The sequence below is a fragment of the Ovis aries genome, chromosome 2 (genome assembly GCF_016772045.2).
Source record: "Ovis aries strain OAR_USU_Benz2616 breed Rambouillet chromosome 2, ARS-UI_Ramb_v3.0, whole genome shotgun sequence".
In the NCBI taxonomy this organism is placed as follows: Eukaryota; Metazoa; Chordata; class Mammalia; order Artiodactyla; family Bovidae; genus Ovis; species Ovis aries.
Window position 1 is genome coordinate 223542590 of NC_056055.1, and position 18179 is coordinate 223560768.

The window sequence follows — 18179 nt, forward strand, 5'->3', positions numbered from 1 at the left end:
CTGCAGCGTGGGTTTTAGGCATACCATTTACCATCTTTCATTTGCACTCTCACTAAAAGCATGGACCGGATTTTGGTCTGCACTATACCTGTCTCCTTTCTCCTTACCTGATCTTATTCCATTCAAACATCTACGGTCGTCATGACAGAGCACACAGCCTGCACGCGGAAAAAAAAATCAGCTGAGTGTGCACCCGCCACTGCAAAGCCTGTCAGCTACCTGGCTCCAGGCAGCCTTTCCTTGACAGCTTTATGTCTGACACTAAAGAAGAATCAATAGGAGGCCAAAGGGTTGACATTTCATTTTCTAAAAAGTGATCCATTGAGGACCAATCACCAAGCAGTGTTTATCAGCCTTGGAAAGTGACTTATTTTTTTTAAATGGGGAAGAAGGTACAGGAATCATGGCTGGGTAACTTGACAGGCTCAATTCTCTAAGGTGGGGACTCATAATTGGAAATTCGATCAATCCTGCCTTAAATAATAAAGTGTTCAATAAAAGCAGAAAGGAAATTAAGTCATCAAGCTTGTGATGCTATTTTCTATAGCTACAGATTTTAATAAACTTGTCTTCCTGCATTACATTTTCATCTGCTTTTCCTTTTCCTTTTTTTTTTTTTTGTTTTGTCAAAGAAGAACATGGGGGAAAAAACACACTTATAACGAGGCAAACTATTTCTAATTACTCCTATCTGACTGCTGTATTTAGGGCAACTTAAAATGCAAAAAACAAACAAAGAAAGTCATGCTAAAGGAAATCTAGACTACAAATAGAGAATTCTCCCAGCCAAAATCTTGGTTAAGACTCAAGATGAGATCTGTTGCTGTTCAGTTGCCCAGTCATGTCTGACTCTTTGCCACCCCATGGACTGCAGCACGCCAGGCTTCCCTGTCCTTCACCATCTCCTGGAATTTGCTCAAACTCATGTCCATTGATTTGGTGATGCCGTCCAACCATCTCATCCTCTGTCTTTCCCTTTCTGCTTTCTATAAGCAAGTGTTATCTCCAATGGTTCTGAGCATTCTGGGGAGTTGAATTTCAGTTAAGTATTTTTTTGAGGTGGCAGTAATGAATGATTTTATTCCTCTTTTTAGACTTTTAAATGTCTTTGTTTTCCAACGACACAAGTAGTTTATATACAATGTAAAAACTTCAAATATAGAAATATGTAATGAAAGTAAAAGGGCTTCCCTGGTGGCTCAAACAGTAAAGCATCTGCCTGCAATGCTGGAGACCCAGATTCAATCCCTGGGTCAGGAAGATTCCCTGGAGAAGGGAACGGCAACCCATTCAACATCTTTATTTTCCAATGACGGAAGTTTTTATACACACTGTAAAAATTTCAAACGCACCAAAAGCAAATGCTGATGTACTTTCAATATACTGCTCATCCTGCTCTATCAGGCCTGCTGTCAGACGGATAGAGATTAAGGTGTGTAATTTTCATGTTTATGAGCCCGACATGTGTATATGCACAAAGTCAAATGGCAACGGACAAGAAAGAGGTCCATCTTGAACGACTGCCAAAACCAGAAGCATGGGGAGGAAAGAACTCTGGGAATTCAGATTCTGCTCAGGCCAAGGTGAAGTTTCCAAAGTCTAAGGTGTACTATTATACAGAGGGCAATGGGCATGTCTAGATGTATGTCCGTATGTGTGTAGGGTATGACAGCAATGGGACTGAATGTGGTGGATTTAACTTCTTCAAGACAAAATTCAGTGCTGTACTCCAACAGACTTTGCATCAGAAAGAACAGTCATAATGGCAAACGCAGGTGCCCACACTCAATAAGGAGCTTTTCTCTACTATGTGAGCGTGATGATGCTCGAGCTCTATATTCCAGGACATTCTAGAGAGTGAGAATAGATACATGATATTAATAAATACCTGTGACAACTCAAACCACCCAGGCAAACGAAGATGTATGGTCATCGTGCTAATTATAATGTATCATAAAGTGAGAGAAAATCATGGTGGCTGGCCCAAGCCAGTGGAAATAGCCAAAGGCAGTGTTCTGATACCAATGAGCTGGCCAACCAAAGAGGCAGAAAGAGACAGTGCCAACAGACAGTGGCCTGAGGCCAAGCATGGCGGTGGTGGTCCAGGAACAGATCTACTGCTAAAGCAACAGGGTGATTCTGGACAAGGACTACAGTTTTCTGAGTATCAGTTTCCTCTTCTGTAACATGAAAAGATTTATAATTAAGATGATCATTTTGATATCCTGGGTTCTACATTTTTTCTTAAAAGCCCCACCTTACAAAACAGTTGATGGCATAGGGAGGGTGAAGGTTGGAGAAGGGGAAGGTCCCCACATGTGAGACAAAGAAGGCCTAGATGTGGACACACACTGAAGATGGGCTGCTGCTGCTGCTGCTGCTAAGTTGCTTCAGTCATGTCCGACTCTGTGCAAAGCCACAGATGGCAGCCCACCAGGCTCCGCCATCCCTGGGATTCTCCAGGCAAGAACACTGGAGTGGGTTGCCATTTCCTTCTCCAATGCATGAAAGTGAAAAGTGAAAGTGAAGTCACTCAGTTGTGTCCGACTCTTAGAGACCCCATGGACTGCAGCCTACCAGGCTCCTCCGTCCATGGGATTTTTCAGGCAAGAGTACTGGAGTGGGGTGCCCCCCAAATCCCTCCCATTCTTCGGGAGGCTCCAGGCATTGCTGAAAGTAGGTGGAGACGATGACAAGGTAAGAAAAACTGGGTCAAAAAACAATATGCTGTCAAACTCATTCTAGTTCTCTTTTCTAGATTGTTTCTCAAGTACCAAGTTAGACTGCAAACTCTCATAGAGTAAGTAATTGCTGTTTTAGATCCTTTTCCAAGAACAATGCCATGCCCACAAAGCTCTCAAAGGGTACTCTCTGGAAAAGTCTCTGGCTTTCCCTAAGGGAAGATGGCGCATAGGACCTGCTTTCTTGCTTTGGTTACTGTTATTATGAACCAGTATCTTGTTAAACCAGCACCTGTGTGCTGGATTATCTATTTTGCCTATCAAAACTCTCCTGTCAATAGCTCTTAGAGACAGGTATTTTATTACCCTATTTCACAAAAAGGAAACAAAGCCTCAGAGAGGTGAAGTAACACAGGCGACAGATGGCAGAACTCAAAGTTGAGGTCCAAGTCTTCTGGGGTTTTTTGGCCTTTGGCCATCAGTCCAGGCTTAAGAGAGGTATAAATATAACACCTTTCAGCCTAGAGAATCTAGAAAGCTCCCAAGGGCCTGTTTTCAGTTTGGTTCCCTGGAATTAGCTGCGTCTTTCTAGGATTCTCTGCAGTGAGGGCTGCCACCAAGGCCCACAGCTCCAGCAGGGGTGTAGGGAGATCAAAGCAAAGAGGAGCGAGTTGGTGATGCAAATGCTGTGTTTATGATGCTAATCAAAAGACTCAGCTTTGTGTGGAGGAGACAAAAAGCTCCCTCAGAAAAACTGGGAAGAGGGTGGGGGCAGTGAGTGGCTTTAGTGCTTACCTCCTGCTGATGACAAAAGCTGCGATGAGAATAACCACCAGCACCACGCTGCCCGAGACAGAGACAAGCAGGACAGTGGAGTTGGCCCCGTCTCCGATGATCCTGGAAGGCACTGGCAAAGAGAGTTACACAACCGTCACCTTGGTGAGGTCCTAAGAGTTAGAACTTCTGACTGTCACAAGTTTCGACTCTCTGAAACCATTTGAAAGGCTCACGGCCTACTCTGCTCTTCATGAAGTATTCAGGCAACAGCATTTTCTTTCTAAGACATCCTTAATAAGACAAAAACACTCTTTATAATTGCATGAAAAACTTCAACCAGAAAACTCGATGAAGGCCTGTCGTAAATATTTCCACTCGTTGCCTTTTCTTCTTTTCCTTTCTACTCTCAACCTAAACTCTAACTCAAGGATCTGATGAATTCCTTAGTGAGAAAGACATTTGGAAATTTCCAAAAGGACAAGTATTTTTGAATGATCCTCTCTCCCCCTACCCACACCCCAACTAGTAAAAAACCTGCCTATTATTGCCCATCTCAAAAGCCACTTCCTCCTTGAAGCCTTCTAGGATAATCTCAAAGGATGTCAAACCTCTTCAGATTTAATTCTGAATTTTCTCCTTTTTTTTTCTTATTTTATTTAATAATTTGTGAATAAAATCATTTTGTAGAACTGATGTAGAGAATTCTGTCCCAGTAGCTTCTTATCTACTAGGCTCAGTTTTGGTTTGTTAATTATGAAGGGGAGTTATGTAAATTGCTTATTCATAGGTATGCCCTCTATTAACATTTTGATTTAATCATTCAGTTGGTACAACTCATAATGTTGAAAGATTGATGTAGTTGTCTAGAGGGCCTTAAAAAAATAATAAAAAAAAAATGATCTGACTTGTTTTGAACAGATTCCTAGAAATAAACAGGAGAGAAAAAAAAAAAAAAAAAAACAACTTGGTGCCTTCTCTCATCCTCCCAGGGAGAAAACTCCCCAGCTTAATGTAAGATAGTTATGCAACTGTCAATTAGTCAGTCTGACAATCCTGTTTTTCACAGTTTATAAAAGGCTTAGCACAAGAGAAAAAGAAGATATTTCTCAATCATGTGAAAAAACAGATCAGATACCAGTATGAAAAATGGTCTTTTCCAAATACCAAGAGGTATTCTATGTTACAGATACTGGCTATCTAATTTTAAGCAATAGCCTCTGAAACAAAATGTTTGCCTAACCAAAAATTTTGTACAGCCTCTTAGATTTCAACAGAATAGGATTTGCCCTGGATTGTACAAAGAATCTCAGAACTCATTACCTGTGTTGGTTGTGACTTCCAGGGGCTCGCTGAAATCTCCATAGCCAGCTGCTGTCCTGGCTCGGACATGGAAAACATAGGAAGTCAGAGGGTTCAGGCCTTTGATATCTGTGTTCCTGGCAGCTGTCCTGACGATCCGATAGCTTCGTTCATTCTGATCCTACATTACAAGAGAATAAGATGAAGGAAGGTGGCAAAATAACTCCTCCACTTACTCTAGACACAATATTAAAGCAGCTGAGCCAGTCCACTCAGAGGCTGAAAGTAAATGGAGACTGATGAACTCTAAACACTATATTCGGTTCAATGTTAGAAGTACTATTGTGACTTAGATGTTAAAAGAAATGTGAAGTTCAGGTATGATCGCTATTGACATTGACCATATCCAGATCTTTTTTTTGAAAAGAACATTAGATGATGGTTGGTGGCTTTACTCACTCCACACCCAGCAATTTAACAGAAATAACACCTGTAAGAAGGTCCCTTTTCTGTTTTCTATTTTCCATCTAGAAAATGTCAAAAATGTTATAATCTGGTTTCAATGGGAAAAAAAAAAGCTTGTCCTTTTCCTGCTTTTATTAAGGAAACCAATAAGTGATTATCTTTAAAATGGAAAGAGAAGACAATTGTTCATTTTCTCGACAACCTTGAATGCAGACAGCTCTCTTCAGAATTCTATCCTTTAAGAGGTAAGTTATTTGCAAAAATAATGTCTTTCTATAACTTTAAGAGGCTGCAGAATGTAATTTTCTTTCCCCGATTTTCTATTAAAAGTCATCAAAATCCACACCTTGATTCTGAATAGCAGTCATCTACTTAAACAGATCATTATTTCAACTTTTATGAGTCATTCTCCCTGATAGAAGGTTTATAGATTAGACCTTGTTAGCTATCTTGACTTTCATGACTAGTAAGAAAAAATAGTTATATTAGAACATAATGTATTTTTTCTATTTTTTAAGACTAGCAACTTAATGCATAAAATTCACAATTGGACTTGACTGGAAAGCCAAATACATTTGGCTTTGAGATTTACTAGTATTCCAGAATCTGTAACTGGCCAAAAGCTATAGAGAAAAAGAGAAGAAGGAAGGAAGGAAGAGGGAAGGAGGGTAAAAAGGAGAAGGAGTAGCAAGGAGAAGAACCTTGTTCATTCGAGTAATACCTTCTCATAATACTTGACTTCATACTCCAAGATCACCCCGTTGGGCCGATCTGGTTCCAGCCAAGCCAGAGCGACACTGTATCTTGTAACTTCTTTAGCCTGGACCAAAGCAATGGATGAGGGTGCTATTGGGACCAAAAAAAAGAGAAGACAATATCTTACATTAGCGGGAAAAAACTGGTGACATCAGTCAATAATATCATCTTATCTTAGAAAACTGTGAAATATTGACTTACCTTCCTCCAGATCCCTATTTTCCTCATCCCAGTTCAAACACATCCCATTTTATGGTTCTCTCCAGCATTTTGGGGACATACGATCTGTCTTAGAAAGACAATCTCTAAAGTAAAGTCTAGTAAGTCCACAGTCCTACAGGGTCACCTCTACAGCTTCTGTAGCCATTCCTCAGAAAGCCTATAGTGTAGAGGATGCTGGGGCTTCCCTAGTGGCTCAGCAGAAAAGAATTTGCCTGTAATGCTGGAGATGTAGGTTAGATCCCTGGTTCAGGAACAGCCCCTGGAGAAGGACATAGCAACCTACTCCAGTATTGTTGCCTGGGAAATCCCACTGAAAAAGGAGCCTGGTGGGCTACAGTCCATGGGGGTCACAAAGTGTGGGACACAACTGAGCAACTAAACAACAACAATAGAGAATGCTATCTGCTTGTTTCCTTGGTGGCTCAGATGGTAAAGAATCTGCCTGCAATGCAGGAGACCCAGGTGTGAATCCTGTGTCAGGAAGATTCCCTCATAGCTACCCACTCCAGTATTCTTGCCTGAAGAACTCCCTGGACAGAGGAGCATGGCAGGCTACAAACAATCCACAGGACTGCAAAGAGTCGGATTCAGCTGAGCCCCTAACATGATACTATACTCTATCTGTTTGTTTATTTTTTTGCAAGCCATAAAAGCTTTTGGAAAATCTCCTCTTGAGCTCAGAGGAACTACATCTCATCCCACCTCCAAAGTATCGAGTGTTGTCTTACTGATCTTTAATTTTTTTAAAATATATATACAAGGAAGAGACAGTGTAACTCTTCCAAGGGTACTGCAGGGAATGCCAGAAGGCAAATAATTTACATACTTTCCAATATAAATAAAAGTACCACTTAATTATAGTAAAGAGTTTCCAGTTTGAACATAACCATACAAATAAAGCCACAATAGTTTCAGGACACGGATGGCATTTTCCAACTATTTTACACGAGTTGAAATACTGCTTTTGCCTGTTGAGTAGAAAACCTTTCTACTAAGAAGGACAAAAAAACTGTCCTCCACTGGGTGTTTTATCATAATTGGGGAGAAAACACAGCTTTGAGATTTATCAACCCATGCTGCCTAACCCCTTGCTTCGGCACTGTAGTTGTCACATCTCCAGCCAGTTGTCATCAAGCTCTGCATGACTGACAATGGCACAAATGTGCCATCTCCAGGGAAAAGAGGCAGCATTCACGAAATGCACAATTTTATCTAACAAAGCTGGTCTGCAGAACCAGAGATTAGGGGTCGTCCTAAATCAAACGTATATGTTTTATTCATTCTTGAATTGTGAATACATATGAAAACAAGCTGCACATGAACTTGAACAAACTCTGGGAGATGGTAAGAGATAGGGAAGCCTGGCATCCTACAGTCCATGGGGTTGCGAAGAATCAGACGCCACTTGGTGACGGAACAGCAACAACAACAACATGAAAACAAACATCCAAAAATGAGCACTGAGGAACCACAGAGCTGTGCGGGGTCATCTTCCTGCCCTTCCCCAAGACACACAACTTCCAAATCCTAACTCAGAGGGGAAAAAAGAGAAAAAGTGAAATAAATGATCTGCAAGTGGAATGGAGCTGGCTGCAAACCCACCTGACCATATCTGACAGGTTCGCCGGTGGCAAGGGACACAACCAGACCCACCAGAGTCACATGTCACACAAGGGAATCTTCCTGCTAAAGCTCATTCAGCAGAGTACCTCTTGGAAGCGGCCATCTAACAGCCTGGCATCTCTTTTAGAGGTGTCTGGAGATGGTAGTGCGAGTGTGCCACGCACACGCACACACACACACACACACACACACACACACACGCTTCCCCATTTCTTCTTCTCCCTCAATCTGTTCCCAAAGCTATTCCAGATTGGATCTCAGGCATAAATGCAAGTGAAGCTTCGATACAGTGAACACACATGTCCTCCATCAAAGGCAACCCAAGGTTAGTTAATACCAAACTGAGTGAACAGAGTTGCATGCAGCAGACACATGGAAACCACCGAACATCTGAAGAAAATGAAAACCGGAAATGTGCTCGTTAACTGTATTAAGGTTCCCTGCCCCAACAGACACACACACGCACATACACTTTCTCTCTCTCTTCCTTTACTGGGTGACACAGAGCCATTGTCTAGCGCAATGCAAGGAGTGATTTTCTTAAATGTAGAGGCAGCAAGGAGTTCAGGACAGTTGCCTGGCTGTGAAAAGCCATTTCACTCCAGGTAATAAATATATTGCCTAACAGAGCATTTTAGCATCCACTCCATAAAAAGGGGCTCTTTCAACTCCGATAGTCAGGATGGGGAAATGAAATAGAAAAGTGAGGCTGTTAGAAAGAAAGCAGGAGGGAGGAAAATCATAAAGTTATAATGTGAACTTATGCTCAGAAATGTTCTGGGTCAGAGCCTGATAATCGACAGATTTCTCGGGAAAGAACTGCCTGGCTGCCCTTGGAGTGAGTGCACTGATTAACTAAGATGGTTTCTCTCTGGCTGGGTTATCCCTGAACTACTTACTGTATGTGGGAAATGAACCTGATTTCCAATTCGGGAGTTGGAGCAGCAGAGTTTCTGTGCCCATTCAAAGGGAATATGAGCTTCACCGGAGCGCTCACAAAATCTCAGGCAGGCTGTTAACAATATCATCGTGTTAACTAATAGAATAATCCTAATGCAACTCCACTTGGAGAATCATAGGCACAAACGTGAAAGGAAACCAGGAGAGTGCCTGCTGACTCAGCTGTTGTAATAATGGAGGAAGATGAGATTAAAGAGGAAAGAAGAATAAATCGTGGTAATTGACAAAAAATACGATGTTGTGTGGCTGTAAAGTCTGATTCTTTCTGAACAGATGTTTATCAGAAGAGCATTTTTATCTCACCATGGTGACAAAAGCAACCCATGACCAGCTGAGATTGAGAATCAGTCCTAAAACGGGAAAGTGTATGGTAATAGTAAATAGGGCAGCCATTCCTCTCCCTGGGAGAGAGCTTCTCCAGCAAGAAGAACATCAGTTTGTGAAAAACTTGGGTTTGTCATACTGCCACTTTGGAGAGAAGAGGCAACTTGGATGTCCTCCATGTTACAATCCACATAAGGGTTCTTTCCTCGCCTGGCCTAGCCTGCTTCCAATACAACCTCCAACGTTACATCTGGAAGCCATCATCATGCCTTGTGTGCCTGCCTGCGGCTCATTTCCCTGGAGGAGGCATTCGGCAATGGCATTTCTCAATCATTTCCTTTCCCCAGTGGTTCTCAAGCACCAGTCTTCTCATGCCACCCATGTAATTGCTGCCACATCCCTCCCTCTGCAACTTGGACTATGATTTAAGCAACATTTTTCTTAAAACGATACACTTTATCTCTCAAAAGACAACGTTTCACCACAGTTATCACTTGCAATTAATGGCAGGTAACCACAGAAATATAAATAATGCATCCATAACAATATGCAATAATAGTGTAATTAACACAATATTAAAAAAAAACAACCTAAATGCTCTTGCATCTCTATGCTTTGCCAAAGAAAAAGAGATTAGCCAGTGTTAGAGAAGTATTAAGGGTAATCCTGACACCAGTTTGGGATTTTGACCTTGGGGAAATCAGAAGAACTGAGAGAGAACTGAAAATTTTCACACAGGGAAACTCAGAACTGCATAACATTCAGTCTAGGTTTTCCCCAAAATTCATCTCTGATGCCACCATTGGTCGATGTCCACAAGCTGGTAAACACAGCCAGATGCTACTCAGTTTAGAAGTGTTTCAGATTCTGAGTCCTAAAACCTCAGAGTTCTTCCCTTAGCTGACAGAATTAAAAGAGGAGATAAAAAAGTAATAAAATAATAGCTTGAACGTTCATCCCAAATACCTGGTTTAATAGTAGCTTTAACAAATCAACGCCTTAGTTCAAAACAAGGCTTCCAATCACACTGTGAATTTTGGTCAACATAAAAAGACTATGCAGAAAAAAGGTCCTGCTTGCCTCCCAGTGGGCCAGTTTACATTTCCAAACCTAAGGAAGGCAGGCAGACTTGGCTCTTCCTCCATACTGACTCATCCACCAAGCACAAACTTCAGGAGCACCAATGAAACAAGGCCAAGATGGAAAAGGGCAAACAAAGCTAAATTAAATACAATCTTTGGTATCCAATTAAGTGCTATCTTATCCGTTAGCTTCTTAATTGAAAAAAAAAAATTGATGGAGAATTTTTTTAATAGTCTTACAGAGAAGACAGGCTTCCCCAGTGGCTCAGCTATAAAGAATATGCCTGCAATGCAGGAGACGCAGGTTCAATCCCTGGGTCAGGAAGATCCCCTGGAGGAGGAAATAGCAACTGACTCCAGTATTGTTGCCTGGGAAATCCCATGGACAGAGGACCCTGGTGGACTACAGTCACAAAGAGCTGGACACAACTGAGCAACGGAACATGCACACACACTCACACACAAGGCACTCTTTTTTGCCAACCTAGAGTCCGTTTCCTAGAACTGAAGAAACAGTTCCTGCTAACATTCTTATCCAGTAAGAATATCTCATGGCAATGGGGAGAACCAAGAGGTGGGGACTTCCTCCTCATACTGTGTCCTCCGACGCACCATACGCCTGCAGAAGAGTAAGAAGCTGGGAGGAAGCTGAGGATTGATGTAACTAGGCTCATTAAAAGGAAAAGGCACATCTTAGACTGAAAGGCATTCCTCTCTACCCACAGACTTCCTTCATAAAAGAGATGTTTGCTTTAAGGAAACTCTTGTGCCCCTGGACATAAGCAGGCTTCCTTTAATGGCTAATATTTTGACATAGCACACAACCAGAAGAGCTGGTCATGCTAGTCGACAGTAGTATAGTTAGTGAATGATGACAGATGGAGGCAAAAATCACAAAGGCAAGAACTCCTAAAGAGTATTTTTTAAAGAAAGATTTGTGACCTAATTTAATAAAGCCCTTAATTTTTAAATTTTTGAAGCAGAATTTTCAATGTCCATTTTCCTGTCTTGAGATGAAAGTGTCTGAGACCACCTTTTCCTAGCACTCTCAAGGGGATTTCAGTAGTTTTGAATCCAAAACATGGCATCCATTCCTTCTTCTTTTACTTACAAATCATGCGGATACAACCATTCAATCCTCGTGAAGTCATTCTACACAAGTCCTGTAAGTCTTTGCTTGTGGAACTTAATTTAAAGTGGACCTGAATTGGCATTTATGTTTAAAAACTTTAAACACTTGGCTAGGCAGTAAGTGGGATAAGAAGCCAGAATGTGGAGGGCTGCACTGTGGATTACAGAGAACCACAGAGGATTTCAATTTAGGCTCAGGAATTGTGGTCAGGATTGATTTGTTGGGCAACAGAGCTGTACACGTGACTGGAGAATTCAGGAAATCAGCAGCACCTTGGCTCTGCAGGGGCGCATCTAAGGACATGTGAAATGAGGTGAAAAAGAAAAAGCCTTCTGATCCAGATGAAGTCTTCATTTTACTAATTTGGTGGTGGGGGGGTGGGGGTGGGAATCAATGAATTGAAAAAGAATTTTGGATAAAATTCCAGGTTTGAAATTTACTAGCTGCCACCTTGGACAAGTTACTTAAATTTCCTCACCTCTGTTCACCCATTTGTAAAACCCCTTCTTCCCAGATGCAGGCATGTCAGTTTTTAGAAAGTATGCCCTATGCACACAAGGCTTATCTTTATATGTCCACTATTCAAGATCTTATCTGGCATACAGTGGTGCTCAATAAATTTGTCAAAGGAATAAATGTGAACTAAATGTTGAAACACATCTTAAAAAAAAAAAAAAACTCTTTGTAGCCAGCAAAATATTTTCTAGATATAATGTATCCAAAGTAAGTCATCCTTAAAACAACTTAATATCTGCACCTGTTTCAGATGACCTTTTGCGGGTTCAGTTTTGCTATTTAGGTTAACAAAGATATTGACAATTACGAGTGAGACAAATGACAATTCTAATTTTAAATGGAGCCTCTGTTTCCTAAGGGGTTTACAATGCTGCTGAACTTTTTTTGAACATACAGGCTGTAAAATGTCATTCAAAAGTAAGTTAACATGAAAACTAGTTTGCGCTACACCTGTTACAGACGGCATTTTAAGAAACTGCTCTTTCCCTGGATGAGGATGTTGACAATCTGTTCGATATTTCTCCTCTGTATCTGGAGGGCATGTGTAAATAGTTTTCCAGACTTCTCATCTACAAAGGTGAGTGGTGTTAAATTCCCTTCAAGTTAGAAACCTAAATCCCAAAAGAGCCCCAATAGCCCTCTAGTTTGACAAGACCAGAGTTATCTCCAAAGAGACAGTGTTTGTAGTTCAGTCCTAAGTCCTGTCTGATTGTTTACAACCCCAAGGACTGCAGCATGCCAGGCTCCTCTGTCCTTCACTATCTCCCAGAGTTTGCTCAAATTCATGACCATTGAGTTGGTGATGCTATTTAACCATCTCATATTCTGCTGTCCCCTTCCCCTTTTGCCTTCAGTCTTTTCCAGTATCACGGCCTTTTCCAAGACACACTAGTGTAAGCAAAGTCCCCACCAGGGGCTGCCCTTAGTACTGTATCTATCCTTGAAACCTCAGGGAAGTCAAGGGAACAGAGTAGGGAGCCCTCTGCAGTTAGGGTGGAGGCGGCAAGATTACGTGTGTGAAAGAGACTGGAAACAAGTAAAATGGTAGGAAAACATCACTTTTTAAAGCTGGAGCAACAACCCAAGAGGATCAAAGGAAACTTTCACTGAAGCTTGAGTTTGAATGGTCTGAGCTTTCCACTAGGAAGCCATGATAAATTCTCTCCCCCTCAAACAAAATTTCACATACCCCTGAGAAACTGCAAATGCTTTTGGCATAGAATCCGCCTGGGCTATGTACCTGTGATTACATTTGGTTTGAGAGCAGACCACAGCGCATCTGGGAGGTACAGGTGGGTTTTATCTCTGTGTGTGTTTTGGATAAACAGACACAGCATAGATTCCGGGCTCCATCACGACTTTCTAACAGTGGTGCGTCTCACAATGAAGAATTACAGGAGGTGCTTTGATGTCAAACAGAGGTTGCTTCTTTTAGGAAAATGGTAAATTTAACCTTCTTTGGTTCAAAGCTCAGCAGTTCTTCCCGCACCCCACTGATGTGAATGCTGCAATTTTCTTTTATTCACTTCCTCAATGACTTGCCATCAAACACCTACAAGTCATTTTACTGCAGCAGTTTGGTCCTTGTGACACCCAAACAGGATGGAGAAGAGAAAAAGAGACATGGGGAAAAGAAGGGGAGGAGGGAGTCAGCCTTCACTTGTGGGGCCCCGCATCACAAGCATTGAATTAAAAACAGTTTGGGGAACCTTGGGTGTGGGAATAGCTGAAACAGACACACTGCATTTCACTACTGGCTCTAATTAGGGCGGGGGAGGAAGGAGTTAGGCAGGAAATAAACAGAAGCAACAAAAAGATTCCAGCCTGTGTACAAAGAAGACTGGAAACAGCCCTTTATGGACCTTAGGAAACCTAAAGTAAAGGATGACAGTGGTTCTCAAAGCCCATGTTTTGGAGGGAGATAACGTCTTAACCTCAGCAGGGTTTTGTTTCCCTCCCCAGGATCTGAATTTAAAGAGGAGATGTTTACTTAAGGAGGTCTTTCCCTGATAAGAAAAATAAACCCACAGCTTATACATATCTCTGCTTAATACAAATAGCATATTCAAAATGAATTACTTGGAGCTTAAGGTGGTTTTTGTTCCCTCTTTCTTTCTCATTTTAACTCCTCAGCTCTGATTTGCTCTTTATCAAAGGTTGGTGCATTTTAAAATGCTGTCAAGCATCAAAATTAAATGCTTCAGAGTACTAATGATATCCTTGTGATTAAGGGCTTTGCCGTCACAGAGATGCTAAGAACTCGGGTGCTGATATTAATTGCTGTCTTCCACATCTCACTAAGGGAAGGAAAGGATCCCTCCTCTGAGTTTTGCACTATAGCTACGTACGGTACCAAACACCACTGAGCAGGTTTTATTTTTTTATATTACACTGTAGTAGTTTACAGCGCTCAACAGTGCACAGAGTGCTTTCCTAGACACATTATCTTGTTTGAGCTACATTCAGTCAATCAGCTGGGTTAGTTAGCCCTCTGCTAATCCTTAGGTAAAAATCATTAATGACTGAATCCCTATCCACCCTCCCTTGAACATCAGTGATGTTGTAAGAAGTCAGTTTTGGACCCCATAGCTTATAGCTGCTGTATCATTAATAACCACCTAGGCACACTTTCTCATAGTCAAGAACTGAAAAACAAACAAACAGACAAAAGGTATGGAAAAACTTGATTATGCCAAAATTGATACAGAATTATTTTCCTATTCAACAAGAGACATGGAGCCAAATTCTCAATTAAAGTCTTCAGAAGACTGAATTAAATGAAGTTCATTTACATTTAAATATGGAAATATTAATATTAATTAAGCTTATACTTAAAATGTATGAGGGATGCCCTTTTTTCACATAAAATGATTTGCAAGGTCAGTACACACAGAACCTATTTTAAGCAAATAAAATAAAGCAGAGTGCAGTAACATTCACCTAAGGATATAACAGACTCGTACTTCCAGGGATGGTCAGGATCCGATTTGGGGAACACTAATGGCACTTTAACTAAGTGATTTAAGAGCAAGACTTGACAAAGCGTTTAACTCAGACTCTATTTATTTCTGTAGAGAAATGAGTCGCAGATTGTCTCAGACAAATTTTTTATAGAGAGCTATTACCCAAATTTTAAATAATGGAGTGTGATACAATTCTTAGGTCCACGTTAAGTGTTTGCACACAGAAGTTGGAACCTCTCAGGTGGTGCTAGTGGTAAAGAACCTACCTGCTAATGCAGGTGACAGAAGAGGCAAGGGTTCGATCCCTGGGTTGGGAAGATCCCCTGGAGGGGGGCATGGCAACCCACTCTAGCATTCTGGCCTGGGAAATCCCACGGACAGAAGAGCCTGGTGGACTACAGTCCAAAGAGTCGAAGAGAGTTGGACATGACTGAAGTGACAGTCGTGCGGATGCACACACACACACACAAATACAGAAGCTGAAGGTCTTGAGATTGGCCTCTGGCTAACTGCACAAACATGGGAGCTCCCCCAATAAACAACTGTGTCTGGGATGGAGCTGCTAAGACAAGGACTACATTTCTTAGACTTCTTCATGTGTAGGATGGTTCATATGTCTGAATTCTGGGCAATAGAGTGTGGGTTGAAGCGGTGACTCCCCTTGGGTCCCTCCATCCTCTCTGACCCACCGTCTGCCAGCTCCATGTTGGTGCCCGAGTCCATCTCAGAAGTGCCCCATCGACTGTTCCCCTCTTCACCACCAACTGCATATGACCTGAGTAGGAAATAATTTTCTATTGTGTTAACCTGCTCCCTGACATCTGGGATGACAACAGCCCATTCTGTTAAAGTGGAGCCATTCAGGAAAAACAGGGGGCATTTTCAAATACAAATGGCCTGAGATTTATGATAGTTCTGGTTTGATTTATAATTTTCTGACTTTATGATGCTGTGAAAATGATGTGCATTCTGTTGAAACCATACTTTGAATTCTGGATTCTGTTCTTTCCCTGGGCTGGTAGATGAACTCAAAGAACAGTCCTGTTTTTCACTTTCAGTATTCAATATAATTACATGAGTCAATCAACACTTTATTATAAAACAGGCCTTGTGTTAGATGATTTTGCCCAATATAAGTGTTCTGAGAACATTTAGGATCAGCAAGGCTGAACTATGATGTTTGGTGTGTTAGGTGTATTTTCAGCTTACAATGGGTTAACTGGGGAGAAACTCCACTGTAAGTCAAGGAAGAGCTATAATAACATTATATAATAACTACCTAAAATAAAGTATAGGAGTATCATGGCCGACAGAAGATGGAGCTGCAGTTGAAAACTGCCTGAATGGCCTCCCTCTTAGAAACTCCAGCTCCTGGGCACTGACAGTGATAAGAGAGTCACTCATTTGTGCGACACTGGCTGAGTGCTGTGTGGCATCAGCAATGCCAGGAAAAGACTGCAGCTTTGCAGAAATGCAAGACATAAGCACTGTCCCCGGTCTCCGAACAGACTGAAGTCTGTAGAATCACGAAATGCTAGTCTAAAAGATTCACCTGAGCTTGCTTTAATATGAAATGGGAAAAGACAGCAGAGTTCTCAAAATGGCTTGGTTTAGTTTTCCTTTTAGAAAAAAAGTGTAGTCGTCATTGCATAGTTGACAGCTCACACAAGTAAAGATTTGAGCCATGTGAATCAGAGTTAAACAGAGAAGAATGGGCACATGAGCAAAAAGATGCTTTTGGCCTCCTCTGCAAGGCACTTTCGGAGAAGGCAATGGTACCCCACTCCAGTACTCTTGCCTGGAAAATCCCATGGATGGAGGAGCCTGGTAGGCTGCAATCCATGGGGTCGGTAAGAGTCAGACATGACTGAGCGACTTCACATTCATTTTTCACCTTCATGCATTGGAGTAGGAAATGGCAACCCACTCCAGTGTTCTTGCCTGGAGAATCCCGGGGATGGGGGAGCCTGGTGGGCTGCCGTCTATGGGGTTGCACAGAGTCAGACACGACTGAAGTGACTTAGCAGCAGCAGCAGTAGCAGCGAGGCACTTTGACATACTCAACATCATTTAATCTTTGCAACTCTCTGAAATCCATAGTTATCATCAGCAGCTTTGATTTTCTATTTGGAAACTCCTGGAGCACAAAGTAATGAAATGATGCAACCAAAGCTATAAAGTGAGATTTTTAAACCCAAGTCTGCCTGACTCAAAAGTTTTGTAATCCTCTCTCCCTATCACATGTCTGTAAAAACATACACACAGAACTAGTATTTATGGTGCAACTATTTAATACTATGTGCCAAGCATTGTTTCAAATCTCTTGAATGGATTAATTCATATACCTCACAAATACCCTCCGAGGCAAGTACCACTATTATTCCCATTTTACAGGTTAGAAAAATAAGGTAAAGAGAGTTTGAACAACTTGTTACAAGTTATAGCATATGTGGTGAATTCAAAAGTCAGGTTCTAGGAGCCAGTTTCACCCACTGATCTATAAAATCCTCTAGTTCTAGTCTCTCCCCTCCTTTCACTGATAAGAAATTAGGGATTCGATGGCTAAATGCCATCTTCTTCCACAGCATCTGCTGCACCAGTAACAGGGCAAATCTTAGGTCTGGTATATGTTAGGTTCAGGGCCATCTATGTACACAGCTGGATGCTAGAAATCCAGAGATAAATTAGGTATATGACATTTGTTAATAGACAAAGTATAAAGCTTTGGGTGATTAATCCCCTCATATTAGAACTACCTACAGAGCTAAGAAGAGAATCAGCTGAAACTGAAAATTTAATTACAAAATAAAATAATAGTATTTGAAGTCAGGGAAGAAGTAGAAGCAAAAGGGAAACAGATTTCAAGAAGGCTGGTGGTGGTCTATTCTTTGACCTGCTTACTGGCCACATAGGTATTTGCTTGTGATAATTCATTGATGATACATTTGTCTTGTCTATTTTTCTATATGCATATATATTTCACAATAAAAAGGTTAAAAAAAATAAAAGTGCTGGCTAAGAGTATAAAAGTTGGAATATTAAAATTAATAACAGATTGATTCACAATTTGTAGTTAACACTTTGGGGTTGAAAAAGAAAAAAACTAAAAGTTCCATAAAAGATTCAAGTTTTTGCAAATTAGGGCTTTTATAACTTTTTAATCACTATGTTGAATACCTGAGCCATACAACAACAACTGTCCTTGAAAGTAAAGGGACTTCCTTGGTGGCTGGTAAGTGGTAAAAAAAAAAAAAAAATATGCCTTCAATGCAGGGGACCCAGGTTCGATCCCTGGGTCAGGAAGATCTCCTGAAGAAGGTATTGACTTACTCACTCCAGTATTCTTGCCTAGAGAATCCCATGGATAGAGGAGCCTGGC

General features: G+C 41.3%; 1 protein-coding gene across 4 annotated transcripts in view; it reads right to left on the bottom strand.

Moving 5' to 3' along the window:
• The window catches only part of EPHA4 (EPH receptor A4), a 177115-nt gene that overhangs the window by 49460 nt on the left and 109476 nt on the right, over positions 1-18179 (bottom strand). For all 4 annotated transcript variants that reach the window (XR_009599651.1, XR_009599650.1, XM_060411342.1 and 1 more), the window contains exons 6-8: positions 5944-6068; positions 4779-4938; positions 3477-3588 (exon numbers count right to left, since the gene is read on the bottom strand). Coding sequence is in view for 2 of the 4 variants with exons in the window: in XM_060411342.1 (XP_060267325.1) it covers positions 3477-3588; positions 4779-4938; positions 5944-6068 (397 nt within the window). In the remaining 2 variants the exon portion in view is untranslated. The remainder of the gene's footprint in view (positions 1-3476; positions 3589-4778; positions 4939-5943; positions 6069-18179) is intronic.